General features: G+C 43.0%; 1 protein-coding gene across 2 annotated transcripts in view; it reads left to right on the forward strand.

The window, feature by feature from the left end:
- The first annotated feature begins 8,403 nt into the window (after window positions 1-8,403).
- Window positions 8,404-27,752, forward strand: part of LOC137249795 (myoneurin-like) — a 111,609-nt gene continuing 92,260 nt past the window's right edge. For both annotated transcript variants that reach the window (XM_067781709.1, XM_067781708.1), the window contains exon 1: window positions 8,404-8,850. In XM_067781709.1, coding sequence (XP_067637810.1) covers window positions 8,578-8,850 — 273 coding nt within the window. In that variant the 5' untranslated portion in view covers window positions 8,404-8,577. The remainder of the gene's footprint in view (window positions 8,851-27,752) is intronic.

Consider the following 27,752-nt stretch of genomic DNA (forward strand, 5'->3'; position numbering starts at 1 on the left):
CTCAAACTTAATTAGCTTCCTCGTGTCTTCACTGGGAAGTTGGATGAGTGAAATTTGCTCCTTCAGCTTCTCCATTTTCCGTGGCTGTATCACTTTGCCACTTCCGCATCCCTCTTTAACTATGTGTGCTAAAGTACTCCTGGCTGACTGCTTAATTATTATGTGTGGAGGCGTTAACTTAAGCAGCACCTCTATTGCCGCCGTTCGCATGGCTCCCGTAATGCAGACACATGCCAAGCGTTGAAGCTTCGTGAGTGAATTTTGTACTGTCACCATGGTTGTCCTTGATGCCCACGCAACTGCTTCATACGCTATGATAAGTCTCACTATAGTAGTGTACTGCCATCTTAGGATCTTTGGGCCGCATCCCCAGGATCTTCCTGTAATACGTCTGCACACCAATATTACTCTCGTGGCCTTTGATATTGTCGACGTGCTTCCTCCATAAGAGCTTAGACTCGAACGTGGCTCCCAAGTATTTCACCTCAGTCGAGTGCTCCAATTGTACTCCATCCATTGCGATGTGCCTCATCCCTTCCAGTTTTCTACTCCTGGCGCAGAGCACAATGGCTGTCTTATTAGTGTTGATACTTAGCCCTACCTCAGTACACCATTCTTTCGTTAAACTCAATGCCGTTTGCATTATGCAATCATTATAACAATCCGCGTACCCATTCACCCCATCGGATTACGTTTTCTGAGAGCCTCTGTAGAAGTTCATCTACTACCAGACTCCACAGCAGGGGTGACAGGACGCCCCTTCTGGAGATCCCTTCGTTGGTTTGATCTCTACTGTACCGTCCTCACTCGAGGTTTCGTTAATCCTTGCACGCAGTAGGAAATTTATCCACACACGGATCGGACGTTGTATATCTCTTCTCTCGAGTGTCCCATTCACACTCTCGTGGGCCGTGATATCGAATGCCCCCTCTATGTCAAAAAATGCACATAGCGCAACCTCTCTGCATTCGAACGCACTTTGGATTTCTGGGGTCAGTTTGTACAATGCAGTTTCTGTCGACCTGCCTGCCCTATATGCTTGCTGATCTCGATGTAGTGGTGTTCTATCGAGAACCTGTGATCTAATCTCGTGGTCTACAATTTTCTCCATTGCTTTCAGAGCAAAGGATGTCAGATGCTGTAGTGACCAGCCAACTTAAATTTGCGGCATATATTTAGCTTTTAACAAAAGGCCCCCCACCAACCTTTCCGTCCATATTCGATCCATCCGTGAACAAGTAAACAGGTCCCCTTCCCCGGGTGAGTCCTGTTCCCCATTCCTCTCCCGGGGAATGACTAGGGTGAAGGTTGCACAGCGAGCAGTTATCGGCATACAATAGTGCGTTCTGTACGGGATAAAGTCGAAGGCTAGAGTGTCCAAAGTCAGAAGCCCATAGCCCATATCAGTGGATCCCCTAGTAAATAATAAAAAACTGTTTAAAGAATTTTGGCAATTATGGCGTCTAATTTATTATTTGTTTCTTTTTGGCCTTTTGGCACCTCTTTAGCCTCATTCTTATGGCTCTTCCTCTTCTCCATCTTTTTATCTCCCTCCCTCTCATTCTCCTTCCCCTCGGTCTCCCCCTCTCCCTCCACCTTTCCTCTCCTCTCCCTTTCTTTTCCCTCTTCCTTTTCCGTTCCGTTTTTCTTCTCCTTCCCTTCCCCTTATTTTCGTTTCCCTTTTCCTTCCCCTTTTCCTTCTCTCTTTCCTTTCCCCTTTTCCTTTTCGTCATCCTTTCCTTCCCCTTCTCCTTTTCCTTTTCTTCTCCTTTACATCTCCATCTCAGCCTCTCTCATTCGCCCTCCCGATCTCTTACTCTTCTTCATTTCCTTTTCCCTATACTTTTTAATTTTCGTTTCCGTTCCTTTTTCCTTCTCCTATTCTTTCTTCCTCTCCCTATTCCTATGCCTTTTCTACCTTTATCTGTATTTTGTATATATTCTTATTCGTCGGATAGGGACCATTCCCAAGAAGTGGGTTTACCTCAAGTGGTATGCATCACTACTATGTATATGTTATACTAGCCCTTACCCGTAGCCTCGTCTGAAAGGAGAAAATAAAATATATGGACTATTCACGTTAACCTGCTTATCAAGTTATTTGTTTTAAAAAAATTGTCTGTCTAATATATTTAATTTTTGTAATAGAGTAAAAAAAAATAACTGAATGAGCTGATAACCCGATAGGATCCCCAAATGATCGAAATTATCCAGAAAAAGCCACGAAAGGATCCCGACGGTATCGCAGGCTGATCCCGAAAACCATCCAGAAATGCTCCCGGAAACGTCTCCAAATGGTCCCAGAGTAGTCCCAAAAAAGTCCCGAAATGGCAACGACGCGATTATAGACTGATCCATAGAACCACACAGAACTTATCCCTGAAGGGTACCCAAATGATCCCGAAATAGTTTCGCGAAAGTTCCGAAATGAACCTAATGGGCTCCCGGATGGACCCCAAGCACCATCCGGGAAAGGTCCCTGTATTATCCCGAAATTATCCCGGAAGGGTCCCAAAATGATCCGGTAATGGTCTCGAAATTACCCCGAAAAAGTTCCGAAATGACCCTGACCGGATCCCGAAAATTATGCTGGACGGATCCCAAAATGATCCCGAAATAGTACCGAAATGATCCTAAACAGATCCCGAAAACCATCCAGAAATTATCCCGGAAGGGTCCCAAAATTATCCCAAAAATCATGCTGGACAGATCCCGAAAATCATCAAAAAATTATGCCAGAAGAGTCCCAAAATGATCCCGAAATGACCCTAAACGGATCCCGAAAGTGTGACGTAGAATCGCAGAACGAACCAATTTTGAACTCGTGAATGTGCAATCTTCTCATTGTGATTTGTGGGATAAGAGCTATCATCCGGTGGCAAAATCCTGAGCCAGATAAATAATTTTGCATGTAAATGCAACAACAACGATTTGAGTCAGATAAATCCAGATAGAAGTCTGGTTCAATTTGTGAGCCAGATAATAGTTACGTTCCATTGAGACTTGAGCGAGATACGGATAGAAATTTAACATGCAAATGCAAAAACAACGTTGTGATCCTGATATTTATCTGGTTTAATTTCTGATCCGTATAACAGTTCTGTTCGTTTCGTTAGCTATCATCCGGTGACAAAATCCTGAGCCAGATAATTAATTTTGCATGTAAATGCAACAACAACGATTTGAGCCAGATAAATCCAGATAGAAATTTAGTTCAATTTGTGAGCCAGATAATTTGTTAATGACGTCTTTTTAGGTTGGCAACGCGGCATTTAATATACCTACTTTTTCAAAAATAGATGTCGCTGCTTAGCCTTTCGCCGTATGAGTTAAATGAAAAACAGCGGCGACATCTGCCTATCACACTTGACGTGTGCGAAAATTTCATGACATCTGCTTCTCAAGTCTCTCAATGATCCAGAGCATTCCCGTGAGAATTGAGCGTGAGCCGGAGCTGTAAAACTCACTGAAAGACGGCAGTTTTTTTTGACAGCTAACCACTTTTACGTTGGTAGCACTCATGGCTCAACTATATGGTTGGCTCATCTCTACAGAAATAACATACCCCAAAATTAGCGGTTTGGTGTTAGACGAATGAAATGGAATGAAAACATACAACTTAGCAGCATTTGTAAGTAGTAAGAAAATGTTGTAAATTCGTTGGTTTCTTTTTAAGTTTGCCATCTCCTTCTGACAATCCCTACTCCAGTGAAATGAAAAAAATAAAATCAGCTGGTGAGATGAGCCAACCATATAGTTGAGCCATTGTAGCACTGAACTAAATACGTGTACATTTGTGCATACATAAAAGATCTCGACATATTTAAAAGCAAAAACACTGAAAGAGTAAACAACTTGGAGATGATGTAAGGAAAATAAATAGTTTGCTTACGTGCGAAACTATTTAAATGTTCTATCAGTAACTTAAAATTTTGTGTACGTTTCTTCTTATTTTCTACAAAACAGATGTTTTATACATTGTGAATGATGACTAAGTGTGTTATCTTATCTGTCAACTGCCTGGCAGGCTGTTCAATATGGATACTTTTCAGCGTTTTGACAGGCTGTTCAATATGGCGGCGCCTATCTTCAGCGGGTGATAGAAAGAGATACAGAACGAGACAGCGATAGTCATTTACAAATCAGGTGATCCAATCACTTTGGAATTTTGACGTTTATGCAGAAGATATCACACTTAGTCGTCATTCACAATGGTTTTATATTAGTGCTGCCAGCTCTTATAAAGTTGATCCAGATCGTTCCAATGAGATTTTAGCCAGAGCCAGAGCTCGATAAACCAATGGAACGGCCCTAATTTGTTAATTACTTCTTTTTAGGTTGGCAACGCGGCCTTTGATATACCTAATTTTTCAAAAATAGATGTCGCTGCTTAGCCTTTCGCCGTATGAGTTAAATGAAAAACAGCGGCGACATCTGCCTATCACATTTCACGTGTGCGAAAATTTCATAACATCTGCTTCTCAAGTCTCTCAATGATCCAGAGCATTCCCGTGAGAATTGAGCGTGAGCCGGAGCTGTAAAACTCACTGAAAGACGGCAAAGGTTGTGTTAGGCAATTGAAAAGTAAAGTCCTCTCTCGGCGAACGAAAATCATACTCTACAAGCCACTTATCGTACCCGTCCTGCTATATGGGGCAGAAGCATGGACCATGACAACAACAGATGAAGCGGCTTTGGGAGTGTTCGAGAGAAAAGTTCTTCGAAAGATTTATGGACCTCTACGCGTTGGCGATGGCGAGTACCGAAGAAGATTTAATAATGAGCTGTACGAGCTATACGCAGATATCAACATAGTCCAACGAATTAAAACGCAGTGGCTGCGCTGGCTAGACCATGTTATGCGAATGAAAGATGATGATCCGGCCAAGAAAGTGTTTCTATCGGAACCCGCCTATGGAAGCAGAGGTAGAGGGTGGCCCCCACTCCGTTGGAAGGACCAGGTGGAAAACGATTTAAACCCCCATGGTGTGATCAATTGGCGCCGGTTGGCGGAGAGAAGGAGCGACTGGCTCGCCTTGTTGGACGGCCATAACCGTTTAGACGGTTAAGCGCCAATTAAGTAAGTAAATAAGTATTGTCATTGCCACATAGTTCAGCGGCGGCAGAAAGAAAGTTGGTAATTCTTTACGACAGCATGACACTGCTAATACGCGTCCAAAAATATCGAGAGAGGTATCAAACGACGCGTCTTGACATCAGTATCCGCCTTCGGATTATTGTTCTCGAAATTAATGCGCGTCTTATAACACTTCTCTCGATATTAGCAGTGTCATGCTGTCGTAAAGAATTACCAGAAAGGTTTCCGACTTAGCTTTAATTAGAACGAAGCTAAGAAACAATCTAGATTTTAAAACTATAAACAGCATAATGCTATCAAAAGAGTGGTCTCCAAAAGAAAATGAAAAAAATTACGTATGGTGGGCTAAACATTATTTTTATGCCCGGTTTTTCAGTATAAGTCCATACTGAGTTGAAGTTCAGTTAAACTACTCTTAAACTTATTCTGCAGTTTTTCAGTCTACCTTAACTGAAGTTTAAGATAAGCTTAAGCAGCCGATTAGCCAGGGTTAAACTCTGGTTAACCAATCAGTTATTTGCGTTCGTGCGAAATGACGTCGAATATACCCAACTAGCATTTGGGCTTCCGTACCACTTCTTCCCTACAAGAATACTGACTATCATATGACTATCATCTGATTGTCAGCAATGTCAACCTAACGATCAGCGCCTCATACAAACTTTCTATCACAAACTTAAGGGGACTTGCGCAAATGTGATGTAAACAACTGTGTACGTGTGAGTTTTTGTCTCCTTCTTATACACCAACATGACCTACTGATTAAGTATAGAGCCGTACTGCTCACTCGCATTCCTTTTCCTGGATCAGTGCTGGCACTCTTACTATCAAAAAGTGTCATAAGTGATAGTTTACTGTAGATAGCAGGTTTGACTCTTATACCAAAGAGGATAAATATAATAAGGGCCGTCACTCGTTATTTTTTAGGTATTTACTCGATGTAAACTGTGAGGTAGTCGCTACTTTTGTTTTATGAGGGACATTTTTGAATTGCCTTCCATTTATCCATGCGGTGTTGTCACTTTATACAAACGTGTTTTTTGGAAAGAGAATTAAATAATTAATTAAATACATTCGGAAAAGTAAACACAAATACCCCATGCAAATGTACAGAAGACATTTATAAACATCTCGCCCAAAAAAAAAGTAGCGACTACCTCATAGTTTACATCGAGTAAATGCCTAAAAAATAACGAGTGACGGCTCTTATTATATTTATCCTCTTTGCTTATACTATCATAAATGCCCATTGTTATATTCCGCCAAAAATGAAACAATGCTTTTTGCTTTTTATTTACTTTATTTCATTACGTTTTTAGTTTTGTACGTGATAAAAGCATACGTGTTTCTTATTTGTTTAAAATAAATAGTTTTATAAGAATTCGAGTTCAGAATGTTCAATTTAAATTCAGAAAATAACAAAACAACAGAAGAGCGCTTTCCTCATGCGGAAACACATTTAAAAATGAATCACCACTAACCACTATTATTTTTCGCGTATCAATTTTTTGAGTGCGCCCCACACATTCCGACAGCTTTTGGTATTTTTTAATATTATTTTCGATTTTTTTTCTTTTAGCATGGAGCTTTGAAACGCTCTCTTTTTCATTTTTTAAACTTATTTTTTATATGGTTTTCGTCAGTTGAAAATGGCGGAATTTAAAAAATAACAAAACAACCGTGATAATAATTTGATTGACATATGACAGTCAGTAGTGACAACATGATTAAATCGGATAAACTGTTCTCGCATACATAAAATTCCGTTGAGAATTATGTATCTGTCTCACATGCATAATGGTATCTGCTGTATGTTCTTTTGTTCTGTACCAGGTGTCCGAAGCTTTCCCAGTTTGAGTCTTTTTCATGATTATAGGATGTCGTTGGGAACATGCGGACATGCGTGAGCGAACAAAGGAACATACATAAATTTGAGTATCAATGTTTACGTCATCGCAGGTTCAGCATTGTCAATTACAAGTGTGAGTGCATTAGTAAAACTATCAGCGTTTCTTGTAGGGTTGTTGATAACTAGGCATACTTCCAAAATCTCAAGAGTTGTTTCGAAACAGTGGTTCAACTCAAGAATCATAGCGTACTCAGCAAAAGAAGGAACTTTTGATAAAGCAAAATATGATATTACTTAAGTTGAAAAAATTTAATTAACAACTTGTGGTTCTTTAACTGGACTCAAATGTAAGATCCAATGATGTTGAGATGTAGTATCTTCGGTGTGGTAGGCGGAGTAGGCTACCATCACATCACGTCGGACGGCTATATAATTTATTCTTGATTAATTAAGCTTCATTACTGCTATCAACCAGGTGTTTATTTCTCACAATAAATAGCTGTTGGTTTTGGTGGTGCCACCTTGGAGATTTTTTCAACTCCACCTAAACTCGATATATAATGTAAGATATCAACTGGATAAATGGGTTGAATATTCATTTGAGAATTGCACATTTCTCAAAATCTCCCGAAATTGGGATAATAATTGGTAGATATTAATGACGTTGGAAATCAACTGGAAAACTTTTAATATTAGAAAATTTCTCAAAAGTTGGATAGTGACTGGAGAATGAATTTGGATATAAACTCGAGAACTATAGGGTTTAAGAATAATTATATAATTATGTTGGATATCACTTCCGGAACTAGATATATATTTCGCCGGATAATTTTTTCCATGTTTGTTGGGTGAGCAAAATCCAGCTGTTACCGTATCTACAAATTATCTATAATAAAAACCAATTCTGCCGCACAAAACAGTATACCCCAAAGGCGGTCTTAAACTGTGACTGAAAAGCTGCTCAGTAATTTAACTGGAGTTTAAATTGGACTAGAGTTTAAACAAGCTTAGTTTAAGCTTAGCTTAACCAGCCACTGATAACCGGGCCTTAATCGAATGTATATATTATTATTTGTAATTGCATTTACTTTTGATCTCATTACACATTTCGGTATGTAATTACTTCTAATGTTAAAAAAATTATTTTTCGAACTCGCACACAGCATATGTAATAACTTGATTTTATGTTTTGGTTTTATCAAATTTTATGTAAAAAAAATGAATTATTAATTTTTTTTCTTACTGTTACGTTATATGTAAGCTAAATAAAGTAAAATAAATATCAATGCTGCCAGCAAAAACGCAGCCTTTGTCGGTTTGGTTCCCATTTTCCACCTTTGGTTATTGGGAAAATTCTGGTTACTAAAATTTTAAAATACCGGCAACCCTGATGCCTAGTGGTATTTACTCCCAAATCACCTAAATCATGCTTTGTGATTTGTGGTATTTACTAGAGTCGTTTCATCTCTAACTGCTATCAAAAAAAAAAAAAAGTTCCGCAATCATTAATATTGACTTTTTATAAATCCATGTATAGCCCAAGGTTTAAAATAAGCCTTGTTGCTGTAGATCTAAGAGTCCTTGCAATAAGTATCAGTCCCTAAAGGCAAACTTCATTACATATTAAATAATGGCTCAAGTTATAATAAAATCAGAACTAAACTACGCTGATTTTAGGAAATGCGGAGAAATTTCAGCCTTGATGTCAGAAGACAAACACGAATTTTATATAAATTGTGGATTTTGCGAATTTATGTACCTTCATTTGAATGACTTAATCCAGCATATATATGACGATCATTTCTTAGAGTTTCAAAAACAACACGTCAAGCAGGAGAGGTCGAGCTCACCAGTGAACTCAGAGAAGTCAGCGGACTATTATGGTTTAGAAAACATCGTTGAGGTGAGCTTTAGCATTAAGGAAATAGTACGTTGTGTATATATTGATCTACACAAGTACGCTTATTTTGGTAATTACAACAGGGGTCGACTGCGACTTCCTAAAAATTACCCACTGGGAGAAGCTACAGGCCTGCCACACTACTGCTCTCAGAACTGCCACGGGCTGTCTTCTTATGTCCCCAGACCACCATCTGCATAATGAGGCGAGAATACCCCCATCAGGGAGAGAAATGAGATGCTGACCAAACAGTTCCTGTTGAATACCCAGAAACCTGAGCATCCCAACAGACATCTGATTGATGAACCAGCACCGCCTAGGGAGTCATCTCCGTAAGCACTTTGAGGAAATACGGCACCTGAGAACCCAGCCGTATGAAGCGAAAAAACACAAGCAGGTCCTTGGTGAACTCCACAAACAGGCGTCGGACCTTTATGCCGGGAATTGCCCGGTGAATCCAGTACTCAAAGAAAAGTATCCAAAACTCGCGGAAGAGGAACGCATACTCCCCAGGGAAACGCGTGTCACTCTAGCTCAACTTCGTTCTGGATACTGTAACAGGTTAAACTCTTACCTATCCAGAATCAACCCCGACATACAAAATGTATGCCCCGCTTGCAACGTGTCCCCACATGACACCAACCATCTCTTTAATTGTAATGTGGAACCAACGTCTCTAACATCCCTTTCCTTATGGTCCACCCCTGTTGAAACGGCAAGTTTCCTTGGACTCAACAACAACAACATTAACCGAATATTTCATTTGAAATTTTTTCACAATTTCTAGAAATTTTGCGCTCCTGATACATATTCTGCATGGTAACAATATGCAGCATACTGTATTTTCCATATTGGCATGGTTGATGATGGTCAACCATATTATTGTCACGATATTTACCTGTTTATATTAAATCTTCTTTTATAGGTATCAGGAGCACAAAATGTCTTGTAAGTGGATATGAAAAAACTTTTAAATAAATATTATGTTGGCAACATTTGTATTTTGCTTCAACCAAAATTTATTTTTTCAAAAATATAGTTACCAGAAAGAAAATTTTAACATATGTAAATACTTTTTTGATAGATTTTTTCCACTAAATATATATAATTAAAGCAAGCAAAACAAGCCATGGGTCAGCATTTGCAAAAGGCAAAACATATGTCTATTAGTATAAGTTAGCTGTTATAAAGGTTTAGGAACTCTAACGCTTGCTCTTGTGGCCCAGAAAAATGTAACATAAAGGCATTTCAAGCCTGTATGAGCGTGTGTCAATCAGTGGCTTCCCAAGGCAGTCGGTTCTATGTACCGGAGCGACTCGGGATTTTTCCCGACCAAGGACTGTCATTTCAGTGTGACCCCATTTAATTTGTTTCGTCCCTCCCACAAATTGTCATCCTCCCAGCAGCTCCTTGCAGCAGGACTGCTACATATTCTCTTACTCCGGGAAGGTATCGAACCCAATCCGGGTCCGTCTCCTGACCCCGGTCCTGAGAAATGGTTTTGCTGCATTTGCCAGAAAATAATCTTTTTAGGACGGTCATACTCTGTTCAGTGTGTCTCGTGCAAGGGATGGTTGTATCGGACAGGTTGTTCTGGGCTTGATCCCAAAACCCGACGTCCACGTAACTTTTATAAATCTTTTGTGGCTCCTTGCTGCTCACGCCCAAGGGCGTCCCGTAGTCTACGCCTAAGCGCCCCCCACTACCTTCCAGCAGCCTCGCTGCTCAGCAAGCCACAACAAGTACCCGCTGCTGCTCGCGCCCCACGGCGCCAACAACTCAAACAGCTGATACCACTCATAACTGCTACCTTCGTAGTAGAGCTGGTAGCAATGCTGAGCATCAGCCCCTGCCCCGTCTTCCTCCCCCCCCCCCCCCCCCCTCTTTTCTGGCAGCAATCGTGCAGGTCAGGGAAACAGACTCTTAGTCCCTACCTCCGTTTGCACCGTCTGCCAGCACAGAATATATAGGTTTGCGACATCCGCTCAATGCAGCTCCTGCCTTGGGTGGTGCCACTTTCCTAGATGTTCTGGTCTCCGCGACGGCAACCCCTCGACGGGTTTCATCGCGCCATGTTGCCAGGTCGCAAACCTAAATCATCCGGGTACCCCAATGCTTGCCCAAGGGCGCCCAGTCCCAAGGCCACAACAGCAATTGCGTCCTGGCCTTCCACAACCTAGGCGTAGTCACCCGTCACTTACCCCTAGAGTGGCGGCGTCACCCCTCATGCACTTCAGAATTCTGCAATTAAACTGTAATGGACTAACTGGGAAGATTACGGAGATAGTCGATTTCATGAAGCGGCACAACATCCGCATTGCTGCGATTCAAGAGACTAAACTCACAGCGAGATCTGCATTGCAGACCTGCTCTGGGTATAATGTCCACAGGAAGGATCGCGAGAGCGAAAATGGAGGCGGCCTCGCGTTTAGTATACACCACTCTGTGCAATATCATATATTTGATCCTGGAATCGACCGCAGGGACAATGTCTTAGAACGTCAAGGCCTATCTGTCCGGTCAGGCGATGCAAATCTAGAAATCATCAACATCTACATCCCTCCTGTCACCTGTTGCCCCAGTGGATACCGCCCTAAAATCGAGGCCTTACTCACTGGCAACAATCGCATTATCTTAGGCGATTTCAATGCCCATCACGACCTATGGCATTCAAACTTGCGGGCGGACAGTAGGGGTGAGATGTTGGTGGATCAAATAGAAGAAACGACGTTCTGCAAATAAACGGAGACGCCCCCACACGTATGGTAGGAAGCTGTCATAGCTCGCCAGATATCTCAATCGTGAGCGCAGAACTCGTAAACTGCGTCAACTGGCAGCCGATTGTAACATTGGCATCCGACCACCTGCCCATTCTTATTTCGTTCGAGCGTACCGCCGACTTCATCGTCACCGAAAAACGCACTTTCATAAACTTCAAAAAAGGAAAGTGGGAAGAATATAAATCTGCAACAGACAGCAGCTTTGCTGCCCTCCCTATCCCGACTGATGCCCGCCAAGGGGAGCGTGCCTTTCGTAAGGTCATTGAATCCGCCTCGGCACATTTCATTCCCGCCGAGAGAATTCCCGAAATCCGGCCCCACTTCCCGGCGGAGGCCGCGAGCTTAGCGAGGGAACCCGACCTTATAAGACAGCTTGATCCAGGCGACCCCCAAATAAGGGATATAAACCAACGCATCAGATTGCTTGTGGACGAACACAAGCGGGCGAAATGGGAAGAGCACCTAAGAGGTTGTAACCTCGCTACCGGTGTAGGTAAACTTTGGTCCACCGTAAAGTCCCTATCGAATCCGACTAAGCACAAAGACAAAGTTTCCATCGCCTTTGGCGATAAGGTGCTGTCGGATGCGAAAAAATGCGCGAGCGCTTTCTGCCGACAATATATAATGCATCCTACGGTTGACAAAGATAGACGGAGAGCCAATAGACACGCACATAAACACAAATTCAGCGCGCCACCAATCACCATCACCGCTAGAGAGGTTGAGGACGCCATTGGTCGCGCTAAACCATCTAAAGCAGTGGGCCCAGACGGCATAGCCACGCCGATGCTTAAAAACCTAGGGAAAGAGGGTTTCAAATATTTAGCGCATGTCTTCAACCTGTCTCTCTCCACCTTTGCCATACCCGAGAAATGGAAAATGGCCAAGGTGGTCCCGCTACTAAAGCCTGGGAAACCAGCTAACGTAGGTGAGTCATATCGTCCGATATCTCTCCTATCGCCAGTGGCAAAGACGCTTGAAGCCATTTTGCTCCCTTATTTCCAAGCACATTAGCAGCTAGCCCCTCATCAGCATGGCTTCAGAAAATTCCATAGCACTACCTCCGCGCTAATGTCATTGGCACCCAGATAAATTGCGGTTTGAATCAATACCCCCACCATAGAACAGTACTCGTAGCGCTAGACCTATCAAAAGCCTTTGATACGGTCAACCATCGCTCATTACTGCAAGACCTGGAAGGGTCTACCCTTCCCCCATGTCTTAAAAGGTAGACCGCAAATTATCTGGGTGGTCGGCAGGCATCGGTGCAATTCAGAAACGAAACATCAAAACCAAGGAGAATTAAACAAGGGGTGCCACAGGGTGGTGTCTTATCCCCACTTTTGTTTAATTTCTACATATCTAAGCTACCTTCACCACCGGAAGGAGTCACAATCGTTTCCTACGCCGATGACTGCACAATAATGGCCACAGGCCCAGGCCCAGAGATCGATGAGCTATGCAATAAAATAAACGGCTATCTCCCTGATCTCTCCAGTTTTTTCGCCTCGCGAAACCTGGCATTGTCACCGGCTAAATCTTCCGCGACCTTATTTACAACATAAACGCCCCAAATGTCGACCATATTGAACATCCACGTCGATGGCACTACGCTACCGACTGTCCTACACCCCAAAATCTTGGGTGTGACGTTTGATCAGGATCTACGTTTTGGTGCGCACGCAACCGCAATTGTTCCGAGAATTCAGAGCCGTAATAAAATCCTCAAATCCCTTGCTGGCAGTACCTGGGGAAAAGATAAAGAAACGCTCATGACCACATACAAAGCAATTAGCCAGCCGATTACGTGCTACGCTTCACCCATATGGTCGCCAAGCCTAAAAACTACCCACTGGACGAAACTACAGGCCTGCCAAAATAGTGCTCTCAGAATCGCCACGGGCTGTCTTCTTATGTCCCCAGAACACCATCTGCATAATGAGGCGAGAATACTCCCCATCAGGGAGAGAAATGAGATGCTGACCAAACAGTTTCTGTTGAATACCCAGAAACCTGGGCATCCCAACAGACATCTGATTGACGAACCAGCACCGCATAGGGGCCTAAGGAGTCATCTCCGTAAGCATTTTGAGGAAATACGGCACCTGAGAACCCAGCCGTATGAAGCGAAAAAACACAAGCAGGTCCTTGGTGAACTCCATAGACAGGCGTCGGACCTTTATGTCGGGAATTGCCCGGTGAATCCAGTACTTGAAGAAAAATATCCAGAACTCGCGGAAGAGGAACGCATACTCCCCAGGGAAACGCGTGTCACTCTTGCTCAACTTCGTTCTGGATACTGAAACAGGTTAAACTCTTACCTATCCAGAATCAACCCCGACATACAAAATGTATGCCCCGCTTGCAATGTGTCCCCACATGACACCAACCATCTCTTTAATTGTAATGTGGAACCAACGCCTATAACACCCCTTTCCTTATGGTCCACCCCTGTTGAAACGGCAAGTTTCCTTGGACTCCCGTTAGAGGATATTGATGACAATTTGTGATCGGTCGCGGCTATTAGGTGGGGCGAGCATTGCTACAACAACAACAACAACAACAGTGGCAAAGTACGTTGGAAAGGAAATTTTTTAAAGACATGAGGTGTATATAATTTCGTGTTCTTGCCGTTAACTATTGGGAAAAATGCTTACCATAGTAAAAAACTTATCACCATAGAAAATTGCTACCCATTCACATACTCTCTATGTATGAGATTTGAGCCTTTTAAGAATGTATTTCTATTTTACCAAATCCTTCCATACACCCCTTTGCGAACGTGAGTATTTTCTTTTGTGTAATATCTTTGTTTACTTCGCTTTTCGCAACAATTTAAATGATACGCTAAATAGTAATTTAAAACAGCTAATATATGTACATACATATGTATGTATTTCACAAGCTATTCGTACTTTTTTGTTTGAAATGGACTCAATTGACAGAAGTGCGTGAACGTTTTGAAGAATTCAGAATAAGTAATTTGCCCTTGGGAATATTTCAGAACTCAGCACTCGTTCATGTTCATAAAAGGTATGTGGGGTACTTATTGCGTTAAAAAGTTTTTACAGAGCAATGCATCCGGTACTTTTCGGTACCAAACCCAATCATCTCGCGAACGATTTGTTATGACCACATACGACCTTCTTGGTCATCCCGCCCTCCCACCTCCTAGAGCGATGAGAAGTACGGGGTCGCCAGAGCCTCGGCTTTTAATGAAACAGGATTCGCCACGGACAGGTGAGGTTAACAATTGGTTTTGGAGAAGCTATATATTGCGCTGGCAACCTGAAAGGGTTGCGATACCCAACCCCTTGAATCTGGTTTTTAGTCGCCCCTTACGACAGACATACGGGTATATTCTGACCCCCTAACCTGCCTAGTCTCTGTTATCGGAATATTATGAAACTGAAAATCGTTATCAGTTCACAACAATGCGGAAGTGAGAATAAAATGAAAATAAGAACTAAATTTTATGTTAGAAATTATTAACCCTCCGATGAGTGACAGTTCTGAACTTCACGGTCGTGTGAAAAGGTCCCCTACGGACCTTTTTTTGTAAATCATGTTTTTTTCATATAAAAATTTATTTTTTGATTTTTTTTGTTTTTATTGTTTATAACTAAATTCTACATACAAAAATAATTTTTTCAATTTTTAAAATTTTTTTTTTGCTTGAATTTTCTTAAGACTATTATAAAAAAGTTTAAAAATTATTGTTGTTGAGCGTGTACTTCTTGTCCCCCGCCCTTTGCGCAAGAGTTGCAGCGATGTAAAAGTGTGCTATGTTCTCCGCAAACAGCGTTGCCGCAGCAGTATGCCCGCGTTTTCCGCTGCCGCCCGTACTCAGAACGGCAAAGGCGACATGACGGTCTACTTGACCTAGCCGCAAACGACGGTGCATTGCCTTCCATCGGTCTTGGTAATACCTGAAATGAAAAGAAAAATAAAAAACAAATAAATATATATTCTATTCTTGAATTTGAAGGTGTTTTTCTTACCCTGACATCGAATGCTCCCATCGCATTGCGTATCCTTGGATATGAGGTCATATGGTTGTTCAGGGCACGTTCTTCGATATTTGGTGTGGCCAATTGTTTCGTTAGCAGTAACAAGAACGACCGCCGTCTGTCACTTCTTTTTATAGGCTTCATTTCGTTGTAAATCGTAAAAGCAGCCAATGCAGCATATTATAAAACATGGGCAACGGCCATCGTTGTGTTGCTCTTTTGCAGCTGTAAGTGCCTAGCATTTGATCCATGGTATCAACGCCGCACTTGTTGGCGTTGTAATCTTATATGGCATAGGGCTTCCGATTCTCGGTTTGCTCGTCAACGCGGCAGGTGTAGTGCATAGTGGAGAGCACGTTCACCACTTTATTTTTTTTCGGCACGTATGAGCATAACGCTATATCCCCTTCGTTGAACCCAAATAATCTACTATTGATGGTGCGCTTCGGGTTCTTGTTGTTGTTGTTGTTGTTGTAGCGATAAGGTTGCTCCCCGAAGGCTTTGGGGAGTGTTATCGATGTGATGGTCCTTTGTCGGATACAAATCCGGTACGCACCGGTACCATAGCACCATTAAGGTGCTAGCCCAACCATCTCGGGAACGATTTATGTGGCCACGTTAAACCTTCAGGCCCTTCGGGTTCTTCTTGAACTCCTGTGGAATGAATGTTTTGTTGTAGCGCACTGTACCAACATATGCGGTCTTCCTCATCAAAATACGCGCCAAGTCAAGAGTGGTAAAGAAATTATCCGCGTACATAGTACGTCCAGCATCTAAATATTTTTCCACAAGATCCTGCACTACGTTCTGCCCTTGGTTTATCTCCCGTTGTTGGTTTGGCAGTTTTCCAGAATATATCATTCCCTTCACAGGATAATAACTCTGTGAGTCGCATAACCACCATACTTTCAAACCATACTTAGCTGGCTTTGACGGAATATATTGTGTGAAGCGGGTGCGGCCTCTGTAAGGGAACAACTGCTCATCAACTGTTAGTGCTTCATGAGGAGTGTAAGCTGCTGCCAAGTTATGTTGCAACATTTGCCAAATATCGTCAATAGCCGCAGTTTTGCCGTTGATGACTCGCTGTTGTCGAGTATTTCCATTGTCGAATCGAATAAATTGCTTTATACACATAAAGCGATCGTACGACAACGCAGCTTTGTATATTGGGCAACGCGTCGCGCCCCATAATTCCATAGCTGGTTCATGGTTTGATCTTGTGAGTCCAGCATACAAAAGAATAGCTACAAAGGCGTCAAACTCTTTCACTGTCACTGGCTTCCACTCCTTTTTCTTCGTGGGATTCGCCAAATTCCATGCAGCTGTAACCTCCCTGCCTTTACGATTTGTTTCACGTAGCACTAAGTGTATTATTTCCTGTGTCATGATTGAACGCATTATTGTATAGGGGTCGTATATATTTCCTGTTGGTCCTGGTTTCTTTCTTGTGAAGTCGACCACGTTATGATTACGAGTGCGTGATATTGGTAGTGCTTTTTTACTCCATTGGGTGCCATCTTTACCAATATAGTAACTTTCATTCGTTTCCTGTCCATCATTTTCTTCCTCTTCATCATCGTCGTCATCAGTATCTTCATTTAGCTTGACGTATCCTTCAGTTTCGGCATCTGACTCTTCAGCAGGTTGCTATGTGCGATCTTCATCATCCTCAACTTCATAATTATCAATTGCAGCAATATAAATTTCTCCATCCATGTGTTCGTCCATAAAATCAGCAAATCTACTATCAACTGCACGCCTTTCATCCGCAGTCATTTGCTGGTAACGTCTACTACGGCGTACAACCATTTCAGCAACGTCCAAATCACTTGCATCTTCCATATTTATATTTTTGTTTCTATCACACACGATTTTACTCTTCGCTGTCTAAACTTCGACTACGAAACTAAAACTTCTTTTATACTCTTTCGTACGTCTACCTGAACTCAAAGACATTAGGGATGATGATAAAAACAAAAAATTATAAGAACTGGTTTATTGCTAGTAGTATAAAATTAGAATATTGTGCCTTTCCTTGAAAGCAATAAAGTTCATGTCTTTGAATTTTTCTTAGATTTTTTTTGTTTTTGTTTTGTAATGGCCGAAGTAGGAGTAATTTCAGTTTGAAAAGGCAAAAAGGTCCCTAGAGACCTTCTCACTCATCGGAGGGTTAATATTGTTTAGAAATTCTTGCACATTAACATGGATACATTTTTTTTTGTCATTTTGTTTAAACAAATATTTAACAAATACGTGTAATTTTGCGTGTTAACAAGACGATAACACCTGGTAGCGTTATTATCCGCAATCCGAATACGAGAAGTTGCTTGTCATTTGCGTAACCGATTAAAAGAATGTTTGCCCTCAGATTAGATTAATGGTGTTACACTCTAGTAACCTTCGCAATAAGGCCGTAAATGCAGCTTAATCATAAATTGTTGTCTCCCAGAGAAAATTTGTACACCTCATTTTTGCAATGAGTAAAATGTTATTTATTGGCAAACTGCAAATATATGTTAAAGTCAGGCATGCTTAACCAACGAACCGATATCATTTCGTTACGATAATCAACGTTAATAAACGAAACAAAGTCATTTCGTTTCGTTTATTAACGTTAATTATCGTAACGAAATGATATCGGTTCGTTGGTTAAGCATGCCTGGTTAAAGTATTGTAACGAATTTACTGTAACTCCGCTTATTTTCAACTTGCTTCTTACGTTCGTATCGCTAAATTGTCGAATAAATAAATCAAATATTTAATAATGCAAAACGGTCTTTATTAGACTACTTTGAATAACACTTATACTTCACAACTGTCATCGTGTTTAAATCAAACTCAAGCCAGACTACTCCGCTTTTGCCGCTTTTATACTCTTTTCTGCATCGTTGGGATATTCCAGATGTTTCTCCTTGTAGAATGTTCTACTTGTTTACCCTAGTAATTGAGCTACATATATGTATACCTATTTGTAGTTTATAGACTCTCACATAGGCATATGCGTGTATATATGTGAGTAATACTTTGACTGTTGACTAACTATGTACATCTGTGTGTGAGTTATCTCTTCGCTGCCTTGTATGCATGTGGGTAAACGACAATTAATGTGTTTATGTGTATTTCCCCGCTGCGTGTATGTAAATGTTGCTTGTCGTAATGTGTACATAATGATTTATTTATTTACGCACATACTGCTTAGAATCACCCTAGCGATGTGATGTGAGTATCACTTAAAAATAATAAAAAAAAAGTGAGTGAGTATCACTTAGTGATTCTAATATTCGTGACACTGCCCTCCACCTAAGTCGGATCGCCCCGATCAGACAAATGTCCTGATCTAAACGCTGCTAGCCTCTCCAAATGAACCACTTTCATTTTGGTTCGTGGTTTGCCGATGGTTTGTATGCGGTAAACTACATCGTTGATTCGCTTTAAAATTTTGTATGGGCCTTCCCAATTACACAGCAATTTCGGGGACAAACCTTTCTTCCGTTGTGGGTTATATAACAGCACCAAATCTCCTTCCTGAAAACCTTCCGAATTAATTGCTTTATCGTATCTGGCTTTCATCTTGTCACTCATAATCTTTGTTCGTTGCCTTACAAGATCGTGTATTTCTCTCATCTCTTCTTCCAAGACACCAGTGGATTTCTTGGCATTTCTCTCCGCATCGGCATTAATCCCAAACTCCAAATTGGCTGGCAGTCGAAGGTCATTGCCAAAAATTACTTTTGCGGGGGTTTGGCCCGTTGTCTCATGCACTGCCGATCGGTAAGCCATCAAAAATAATTGTATGTGCGTATCCCACTCTTTATGGTACTTGTCGACTACTTTCCTTAAGTGCTCCTCCAAGGTTCTATTGAATCGTTCCACCATACACTCGGACTGAGGACGCAATGCAGTTGTCCGGGTCTTTCGAATGCCCAGTATTTTACACATTTCTTGGAACACAGCTGATTCAAAATTCATTCCTTGGTCAGAATGTAATTCCATTGGTACACCATACCTTGCAACCCAATTATTTACAACCAAGACGGCAATTGTTTCCGCTTCTTGATTTGGGATTGGGTATACCTCTGGCCATTTGCTAAAATAATCCATAACCACCAATACGTATTTGTTTCCGCTGTTGCTAGTAGGCAAGCAATAGCGCCTTTCAGCTGTCCTGCCCATTGAAAACTTACAGGGGGAAGGGCAAGCCGCCCTGGTGGTCAGATTCTCTTGACGACCTAAGAGCGTCCAGTCGGCGGCTCTTCAACAGAGCCAGGAGGAGTAAATTACCCTCGGACTGGGAGCTCTATAAGGTGAGTCTGGGGATTTATAAATATGAAATAAGGATAGCCAAGCGAGATGCATGGCGAAGCTTCTGCGAAAACGTAGAAGGCTGCAATGAATCCGCGAGATTTAGAAAAATACTCTCTAGGAACCCCGCTCCTCTGGGGTATCTGAGAGATGATGGTGGGGACTGGTCGATGAGTAGCGAGGAGTCCCTAAGGCTTTTACTGGACAATCATTTTCCCGATGTCCCAGTTGCGCAGGGATCTTCGCCTGCATGGTCGGCGGTCGTTGGCCATGCAGAAGTGCCTGCCATTCCAATACGGGAAAGTCAGATAACCTGGGCTATAGGGTCATTCAAGCCCTATAAGTCTCCGGGCCCGGATGGAATCATTCCTGCGCAGCTTCAAAGGTCTTTGGGGATTTCCTGCCGCTGGTTGGCCATCATATATACTAACTGCCTCAGGCTTAACTATATCCCGAAGTCTTGGCACACGGTTAGGGTTATTTTCATTCCGAAGGCCGGCAGAAGCTCTCATGTATCACCTAAGGATTTCAGGCCAATCAGTCTCTCGTCGTTTCTTCTTAAGACGTTTGAGCGGTTGATTGACCTGTACCTACGGGAAAGGATACCTCGGGGGTTACTGTCGGCTTCACAACATGCGTACTGCAAGGGCAGATCGACGTAACGGCTCTCCATTCGATTGTAAAGCAAATAGAGGGGTCCCTAGAACACAAAGAGTATGCTCTGGGTGCCTTTCTAGACATCGAGGGAGCTTTTAACAATGTCTTACCGGGGTCAATCCAAAGAGCTCTGGTGGGTTTAGGAGTCGAGGCGGCTCTGGTTGAATTTATTAGCAAACTTCTATGCGGCAGAATTGTCGCAGCGGAGTGGGGAGGGGCCATAATTAAGAGGAAGGTGTGCAGGGGCACGCCACAGGGGGGTGTCCTATCTCCTCTCCTCTGGGTTGTGGTAGCCAACGAGCTTCTTGTGGAGCTGGAAGCCAATGGTTGTCGGATGGTTGCCTATGCAGATGACCTCGCTATCCTAGTCAGAGGCAAATTTCTGGGCGCCCTGCGCGATGTTCTTCAGGGCTACCTGGATACTGTGGCTAGGTGGGCTGAATCATGTGGATTGGCGGTCAACCCGGGAAAAACGGAATTGGTCCTTTTCACAAGAAGATATAAGGTGCCCGATTTCAGAACTCCCTCGATTGGAGGGGTACCGTTGGTACTTTCTGATAGGGTTAAATATTTGGGGATTGTTTTGGACAAGAAACTGTCCTGGAGACCCAATGTGGAAGATCGGGCCAGGAAGGCCGCCATTGCCTTGTACTGCTGCAGAGGAAGAGGAATTATCTGGGGCATGATACCGGTTAACTTGTTCACGGATGGGTCAAAGCTGGATGGAAAGGTTGGGGGGGGGGGGGGGGGGGTCTTTTGTCAAGAGCTAAATTTAAGCCGCAAGTTTAAGTTGGCTGATCACTGCAGTGTATTCCAAGCGGAAATTGCTGCGATTAAGGATGCGGTGGATGGAATGCTATCCAGTGCTACCACGGTTAGGGAATTTAACATCTACTCTGATAGCCAATCGGCTATCAAGGCCTTGAGCTACAGTGCGATCGAGGGTGGTCTGGGAGTGCCTGACCTCGCTTGCGATTGCATCGAATTATTTTACAATTAAGATTATCTGGGTCCCGGGCCATAGTGATATCCCGGGTAACTGTCAAGCGGATCTCTTAGCCCGCATCGGTACAACTGAACCGGATGAAGATGGCTGTAGGGACTTCGGGATCCCGCTGGCCACCTGTGGATTGCTCCTCCATAGCTGGGCCTCGAATCAGCTCAGCAAACGTTGGGCGGATACCACGTCTTGCAGGGTAGCAAGATCTTTCTGGCCGAAAGTGGATGGCAGGAGGTCTGCTGAAATAATTGGGTTCACTAAGGCTCACCTATCAATGGTCATTGGGGTTTTGACAGGGCACTGTCCCATGGGTATCCATGCGGTACGTCTCAATATACTGGAAACTCCATCCTGCTGCAGCTGTATGGAGGATGATGAGGTGGAATCACCAAATCACTTTATGCTTGATTGTCCAGCTTTTGCCAGAATTAGGCGAAAGTACTTCGGTCGCGACTCACTTGGATCTCCCGAGGATATATCCACAGTTGAGATCGGTATCATTCGGAGCTTTATCGTTGCTACCCAACGATTCTCTAAGTAGCTGGATCTAGGTCACCGTTATTTTTGGTGTATGTGGTATCACAACGGACCTTCGTGTTGTCCAAGTGAGCTATCCTTATCAGGGCAGCTACCACCTAACCTATCCTATCCTAGTAGGAAGTAGACCCGCGACATCTAAAGCAATCCTTTCAAACGGTGCACCTGAGTTATATTGCTTCATCTGACCATGACTTCGTGTTCTGGGCCCTTTGGCTCTGCTGCAAACCTCGCAGTTGGCAATCCACTCAGTGACTGACTGACGGCAACCAACCCAATAGAATCTCTGTTTAATCTTCTCGAGCGTTTTCGTGATTCCCAGATGACCTCCACTTGGACCATTATGTAGCTCGTTGAGAACGTCAGGAATCCTTTTCCTGGGAACAACTATCAGTTTCTTCTTGCACTGGCAGTCCTTACTCTCCCATATTCGATACAGGCAACCGGATATCAATTGTAAACTATTCCACTGGGCCCAATATGACTTCACAATAGGACTTTCTGCAGACATCTCTTTATTCGGTCTATCATTTCGTTCGAGCCCGTGCATAACATGGGACAGATCTGAATCTTCTAGCTGACACTTCCTTAGCTGTTCCATGTCCCAGTCATCCGAACACGTCATAGTCATAAGCCGAACATCTATAATGTCTTCCTTAGCCTCAGCTTTTGAACATTGTTTACATTCCAAACTACATGGTCTTCGTGACATTGCATCAGCATTTCCACGGGTACTACCTTTTCGATGCTCAATGGAAAAGTCATAGCTTTGTAGTCGCTCGATCCACCGTGCCAACTGTTCTTCTGGGTTACGGAACTGCAGGAGCCATTTCAACGATGCGTGATCTGTCCTGGCGCGGAATCGCTGCCCGTAGAGGTATTTATGAAAATGTTTAATGCACTCTACCAATGCTAATAGCTCTCTCCGTGTAACGCAATAGTTCCTCTATGGTTTTCCAATTGATCGGCTGTAATATGCAACTACCTTCTCCTGTCCATCGACCAGTTGTGATAAAACGCCTCCTATAGCATATCCACTCGCATCGGTATCTAGAATAAACGTTGCTCCTGGAATCGGATATGCCAACATTGCGGCAGTGCACAACCGCTCTTTCAATGTTTGGAAAGCCACTTCTTGCTCCTTTTTCCACTGAAAAGCTTTATTTTTTCTTGTAAGCTCGTGAAGGCTATGGCCTACGCTGGAAAAGTTTGGTACAAATCGGCGGTAATATGTACACAGCCCAAGGAAACTTCTTAATTCATGCAAGTTCTGTGGCCTTGGTCAATCTTTTACAGCTTCTATTTTTTCATTCGCAGTACAGATGCCCTCTGTCGTTACCTTGTGACCCAAATAATTTACTTCCTTTTTAAACAACGAACACTTTTTGGGACTTAGTTTCAGACCAGCGCCAGCTATTCTCTGGAAAACTTCCTCTAAGTTTTTAAGATGTTCATCAAAGTTCTTGCCCAATACGATGATGTCGTCCAGGTACACCAAACATGTTTTCCAATGTAGTCCTTTCAATACCTGATCCATGAGTCTCTCGAAAGAGCTGGTGCATTACAAAGTCCAAAAGGCATCACTGTAAATTGCCAAAGACCATCACCAACACTGAAGGCTGTTTTCTCTGTGTCTTCCTCATTCACCTCCACTTGCCAGTAGCCGCTTTTCAAGTCCCGTGTGGAAAACCATTTCGTACCAGATAGGGAGTCCAGAGTATCGTCAATTCTTGGCAATGGGTAGCTATCCTTTTCGTAACGTCGTTCAACTTGCGGTAGTCCACGCAAAGCCTCATTTTTCCATCCTTCTTCTTCACAAGTACCACGGGTGAGCTCCATGGACTAGCTGATGGTTCGATGACGCCGCTGTCGCTCATTTCTTGCACGATTTGATTTAAAGCTTACCGCTTCGCAAGTGGAACACTACGAGGAGCTTGACGGATCGGCCTCGCATCTCCAGTGTCAATTTGATGTTTCACAACTTTGATGCGGCCTGGTTTGGAGCCATCCTGGTCAAATATATTCGCGTAGTTTAGGAGCAGTTGTTTTGCTTTACTCTGATAATCTTCCTCTAGCCCCTTCGTCCATTCCATGATGTCATTTGAAAGATCATTGTTGCTGGTTGGAACGTGCTCCTGGAGCTGCTCACAGTTAATAATTACATCAGCCTCTTGACATCTTCCCAATATAGCCCCTTTGATAAGTTTTATTGGTGAATTGAACTCATTGAGTACTCTTATCGGAATACGTCCACCTTGTCATAGCCAGGGTTTTTCCTACAAGAACATTCGGTGTTGATTTGTTTGCTGCTTCGACAACCCACAATTTGTTTGTCCCACAATCTCCACCAACCTTTGCCCAGATGACTGCTTCTGATTTTGGTGGTATTTGCTGATTCTCTTCCACCATCACTCGTTTACTGCTGTAGCCTCTCTCGTAGCCGAAATTAAGTGGCACATCCATGTTCTTATATCGCACCATCTTGCTTTGCATATCGATCTTGATGCCTTGGTCGATTAAGAAGTCCACTCCGATTATGATTTCATCAACAATCCCCGCCACTATAAAATTGTATACTACCGTGACGTTCCCAATTGCGACTTCACATACTACTTCTCCTAGGACCGTGGTGTCTTCTCCAGTGGCTGTACGCAATCTTGCTCCATGCAATGGTCTTATCTTCTTGTTGACTTAATCCGCTCGAATAATGGAATGAGATGCACCCGTATCTACAGTCAGTAAACGTTCCTTTCCATCCATATGTCCTCCGACAGTAAGATTGTTTGACCTTTTTCCGATTTGCGAGATAGAGATTATGGGGCATTCAATTGGGGGAGCCAGCTGTCGCCCCTTGCGGCTGACTGGCTTTAGTTTAACGATTGAGTGGACTTGGAGATTTGCTCATCTCCTTCAGCTCTGCGTTTACGGCCACTGACATTGTTGGAACTATTGGAATTGCTACTGCAATGACGTGCAATGTGACCTGGGTTACCGCACTTGAAACATTTCATAACTCCGGCATTTTTCTGTTGTGATCCCTTCAGAGCTTCCAAAATTGTATCTACCCACTCTGGCCTTTCTACTTCCACGCGATGAGCTTTGTATGCTGGTTTACTCAATAGTGACGCCGTTTACTGAGTCAATGCATGGGATACCGTTTCAGAAAATATTTGCTTTGGGTTCGCGTATGTGGCTCGCTTTGTTTCGACGTACCGTATGCCATTTATAAAGCTCTGAATCTTCACTCTTTCCGTGTATTCCACGGGTACATCCGCATTTGCAAGATGAGCCCATCTTTCAATGTCCGAAGCAAACTCCTGCAATGTCTCATTTGCTTTTTGGTAGCATCTTTGCAACTCAATTTGGAATATCTGTTTTCTATGCTCGCTTCCATAACGTCGTTCTACAGCAGCCATCAATGCTTCATAGTTGTTCCGCTCTCCTTCGGGAATCGTCTGTAGGATTTCGGCTGCTGGCCCCTTCAATGCCACGAACAGTGCAGCAACTTTATCTTCCGCATTCCAGTTGTTCACTGCTGCGGTCTTCTCAAACTGTAGCTTGAAGACCTGGAAAGGAACAGAACCGTCAAAGGATGGTGTCTTTACCTTCGGATTGCTTGCTGAAACAGCTGGGCAATTTAGTTGTAACTGCTCCATACGACCTTTCAAATCATCAACTTCTGCCCGAAATTGAGCGATTTTTGCATCCTGCGCTTCCAGTTTTGATGATACCATTGCTTCCTGTTCTGACAGTTGCGAAGATATGCGAGATTCTTGTGCTTTCAACTGCTCAGCCATATATGTCTTCTGTTCTTCTAACTGTGTTTCTATCTTAGATGTTATACGTGTCTCCTGTGATTCCAGCTTGGAAGCTAAACGTGTCTCTTGCGATTCCAATTGAGAAGCCACTGTCGACGTTTGAGCAGATATTGCAGCCAAAATCATGTTCAAGTCTGTGCTCGTAACTGTCTGCGTGACTGTCTCTTCCATTTTTTGTTGTTTCCTCGCCATCAAGATGAAAGTCATACTCTTCCACGTCAATTTCTTCTAATTCCATTGCCTGTCGTAGTCGTTCCTGAAGTTCTAGTTTAATGCCGGTTGTATTCAATTTACGGCTCTCCAACTCCTTCTTCAGTTGCTGTATCTTCAATTCACTTAACTTTGGCATGTCTACGTTGTATTCGAAGTCTTCGAAATTTATTCAACAATTCCTCTTCTGACACCAATTGTAACGAATTTACTGTAACTCCGCTTATTTTCAACTTGCTTCTTACGTTCGTATCGCTAAATTGTCGAATAAATAAATCAAATATTTAATAATGCAAACCGGTCTTTATTAGACTACTTTGAATAACACTTATACTTCACAACTGTTATCGTGTTTAAATCAAACTCAAGTCAGACTACTCCGCTTTTGCCGCCTTTATACTCTTTTCTGCATTGTTGGGATATTCCAGATGTTTCTCCTTGTAGAATGTTCTACTTGTTTACCCTAGTAATTGAGCTACATATATGTATACCTATTCGTAGTTTATAGACTCTCACATAGGCATATGCGTGTATATATGTGAGTAATACTTTGACTGTTGACTAACTATGTACATCTGTGTGTGAGTTATCTCTTCGCTGCCTTGTATGCATGTGGGTAAACGACAATTAATGTGTTTATGTGTATTTCCCCGCTGCGTGTATGTAAATGTTGCTTGTCGTAATGTGTATATAATGATTTATTTATTTACGCACATACTGCTTAGAATCACCCTAGCGATGTGATGTGAGTATCACTTAGTGATTCTAATATTCGTGACAGTATCATTCGTAGATAAAGAATTATTCGTCAAAGAGGTGATAGCATCAGCAATCGTGTAGGTCAGGGAAACAGACTCTTAGTTCCTAACCCCGTTTGCCAGCACAGAATATATATGTTTGCGACATCCGCCCAATGCAGCTCCTGCCTTGGGCGGTGCCACTTTCCTAGATGTTCTGGTCTCCGCGACGGCAACCCCCGACGGGTTTCATTGCGCCATGTTGCCAGGTCGCAAACCCCAATCTACCGGGTACCCCAATGCCTGCCCAAGGACGCCCAGTCCCAGGGCCACAACAGCAGTTGCGTCCTGGCCTTCCTCAACCCAGGCGTAGTCACCCATCTCTTACTCCTAGAGTGGCGACGTCTCCCCTATGCACTTCAGAATTCTGAAGTTAAACTGTAATGGACTAACTGGGAAGATCACGGAGATAGTCGATTTCATGAAGCGTAGATGGTGTTATGAGGACATAAGGAGACAGTCCGTAGCGGTTGTTGTTGTTGTTGTAGCGATAAGGTTACTCCCCGAAGGCTTTGGGGAGTGTTATGGATGTGATGGTCCTTTGCCGGATACAGATCCGGTACGCTCCGGTACCACAGCACCATTAAGGTGCTAGCCCGACCATCTCGGGACCTATTTATGTGGCCACATTAAACTTCAGGCCATCCTCTCCCTCCCCAACCCCAAGTTCCATGAGGAGCTTAGGGTCCCCAGAGCCTCGTCTGATAGTGAAACAGGATTCGCCGCGGATAGGTGAGGTTGACAATTGGCTTTGGAGAAGCTATATATTGCGCTGGCAACCTGAAGGGTTG

Source organism: Eurosta solidaginis, chromosome 4, assembly GCF_040869045.1.
Source record: "Eurosta solidaginis isolate ZX-2024a chromosome 4, ASM4086904v1, whole genome shotgun sequence".
NCBI lineage: Eukaryota > Metazoa > Arthropoda > Insecta > Diptera > Tephritidae > Eurosta > Eurosta solidaginis.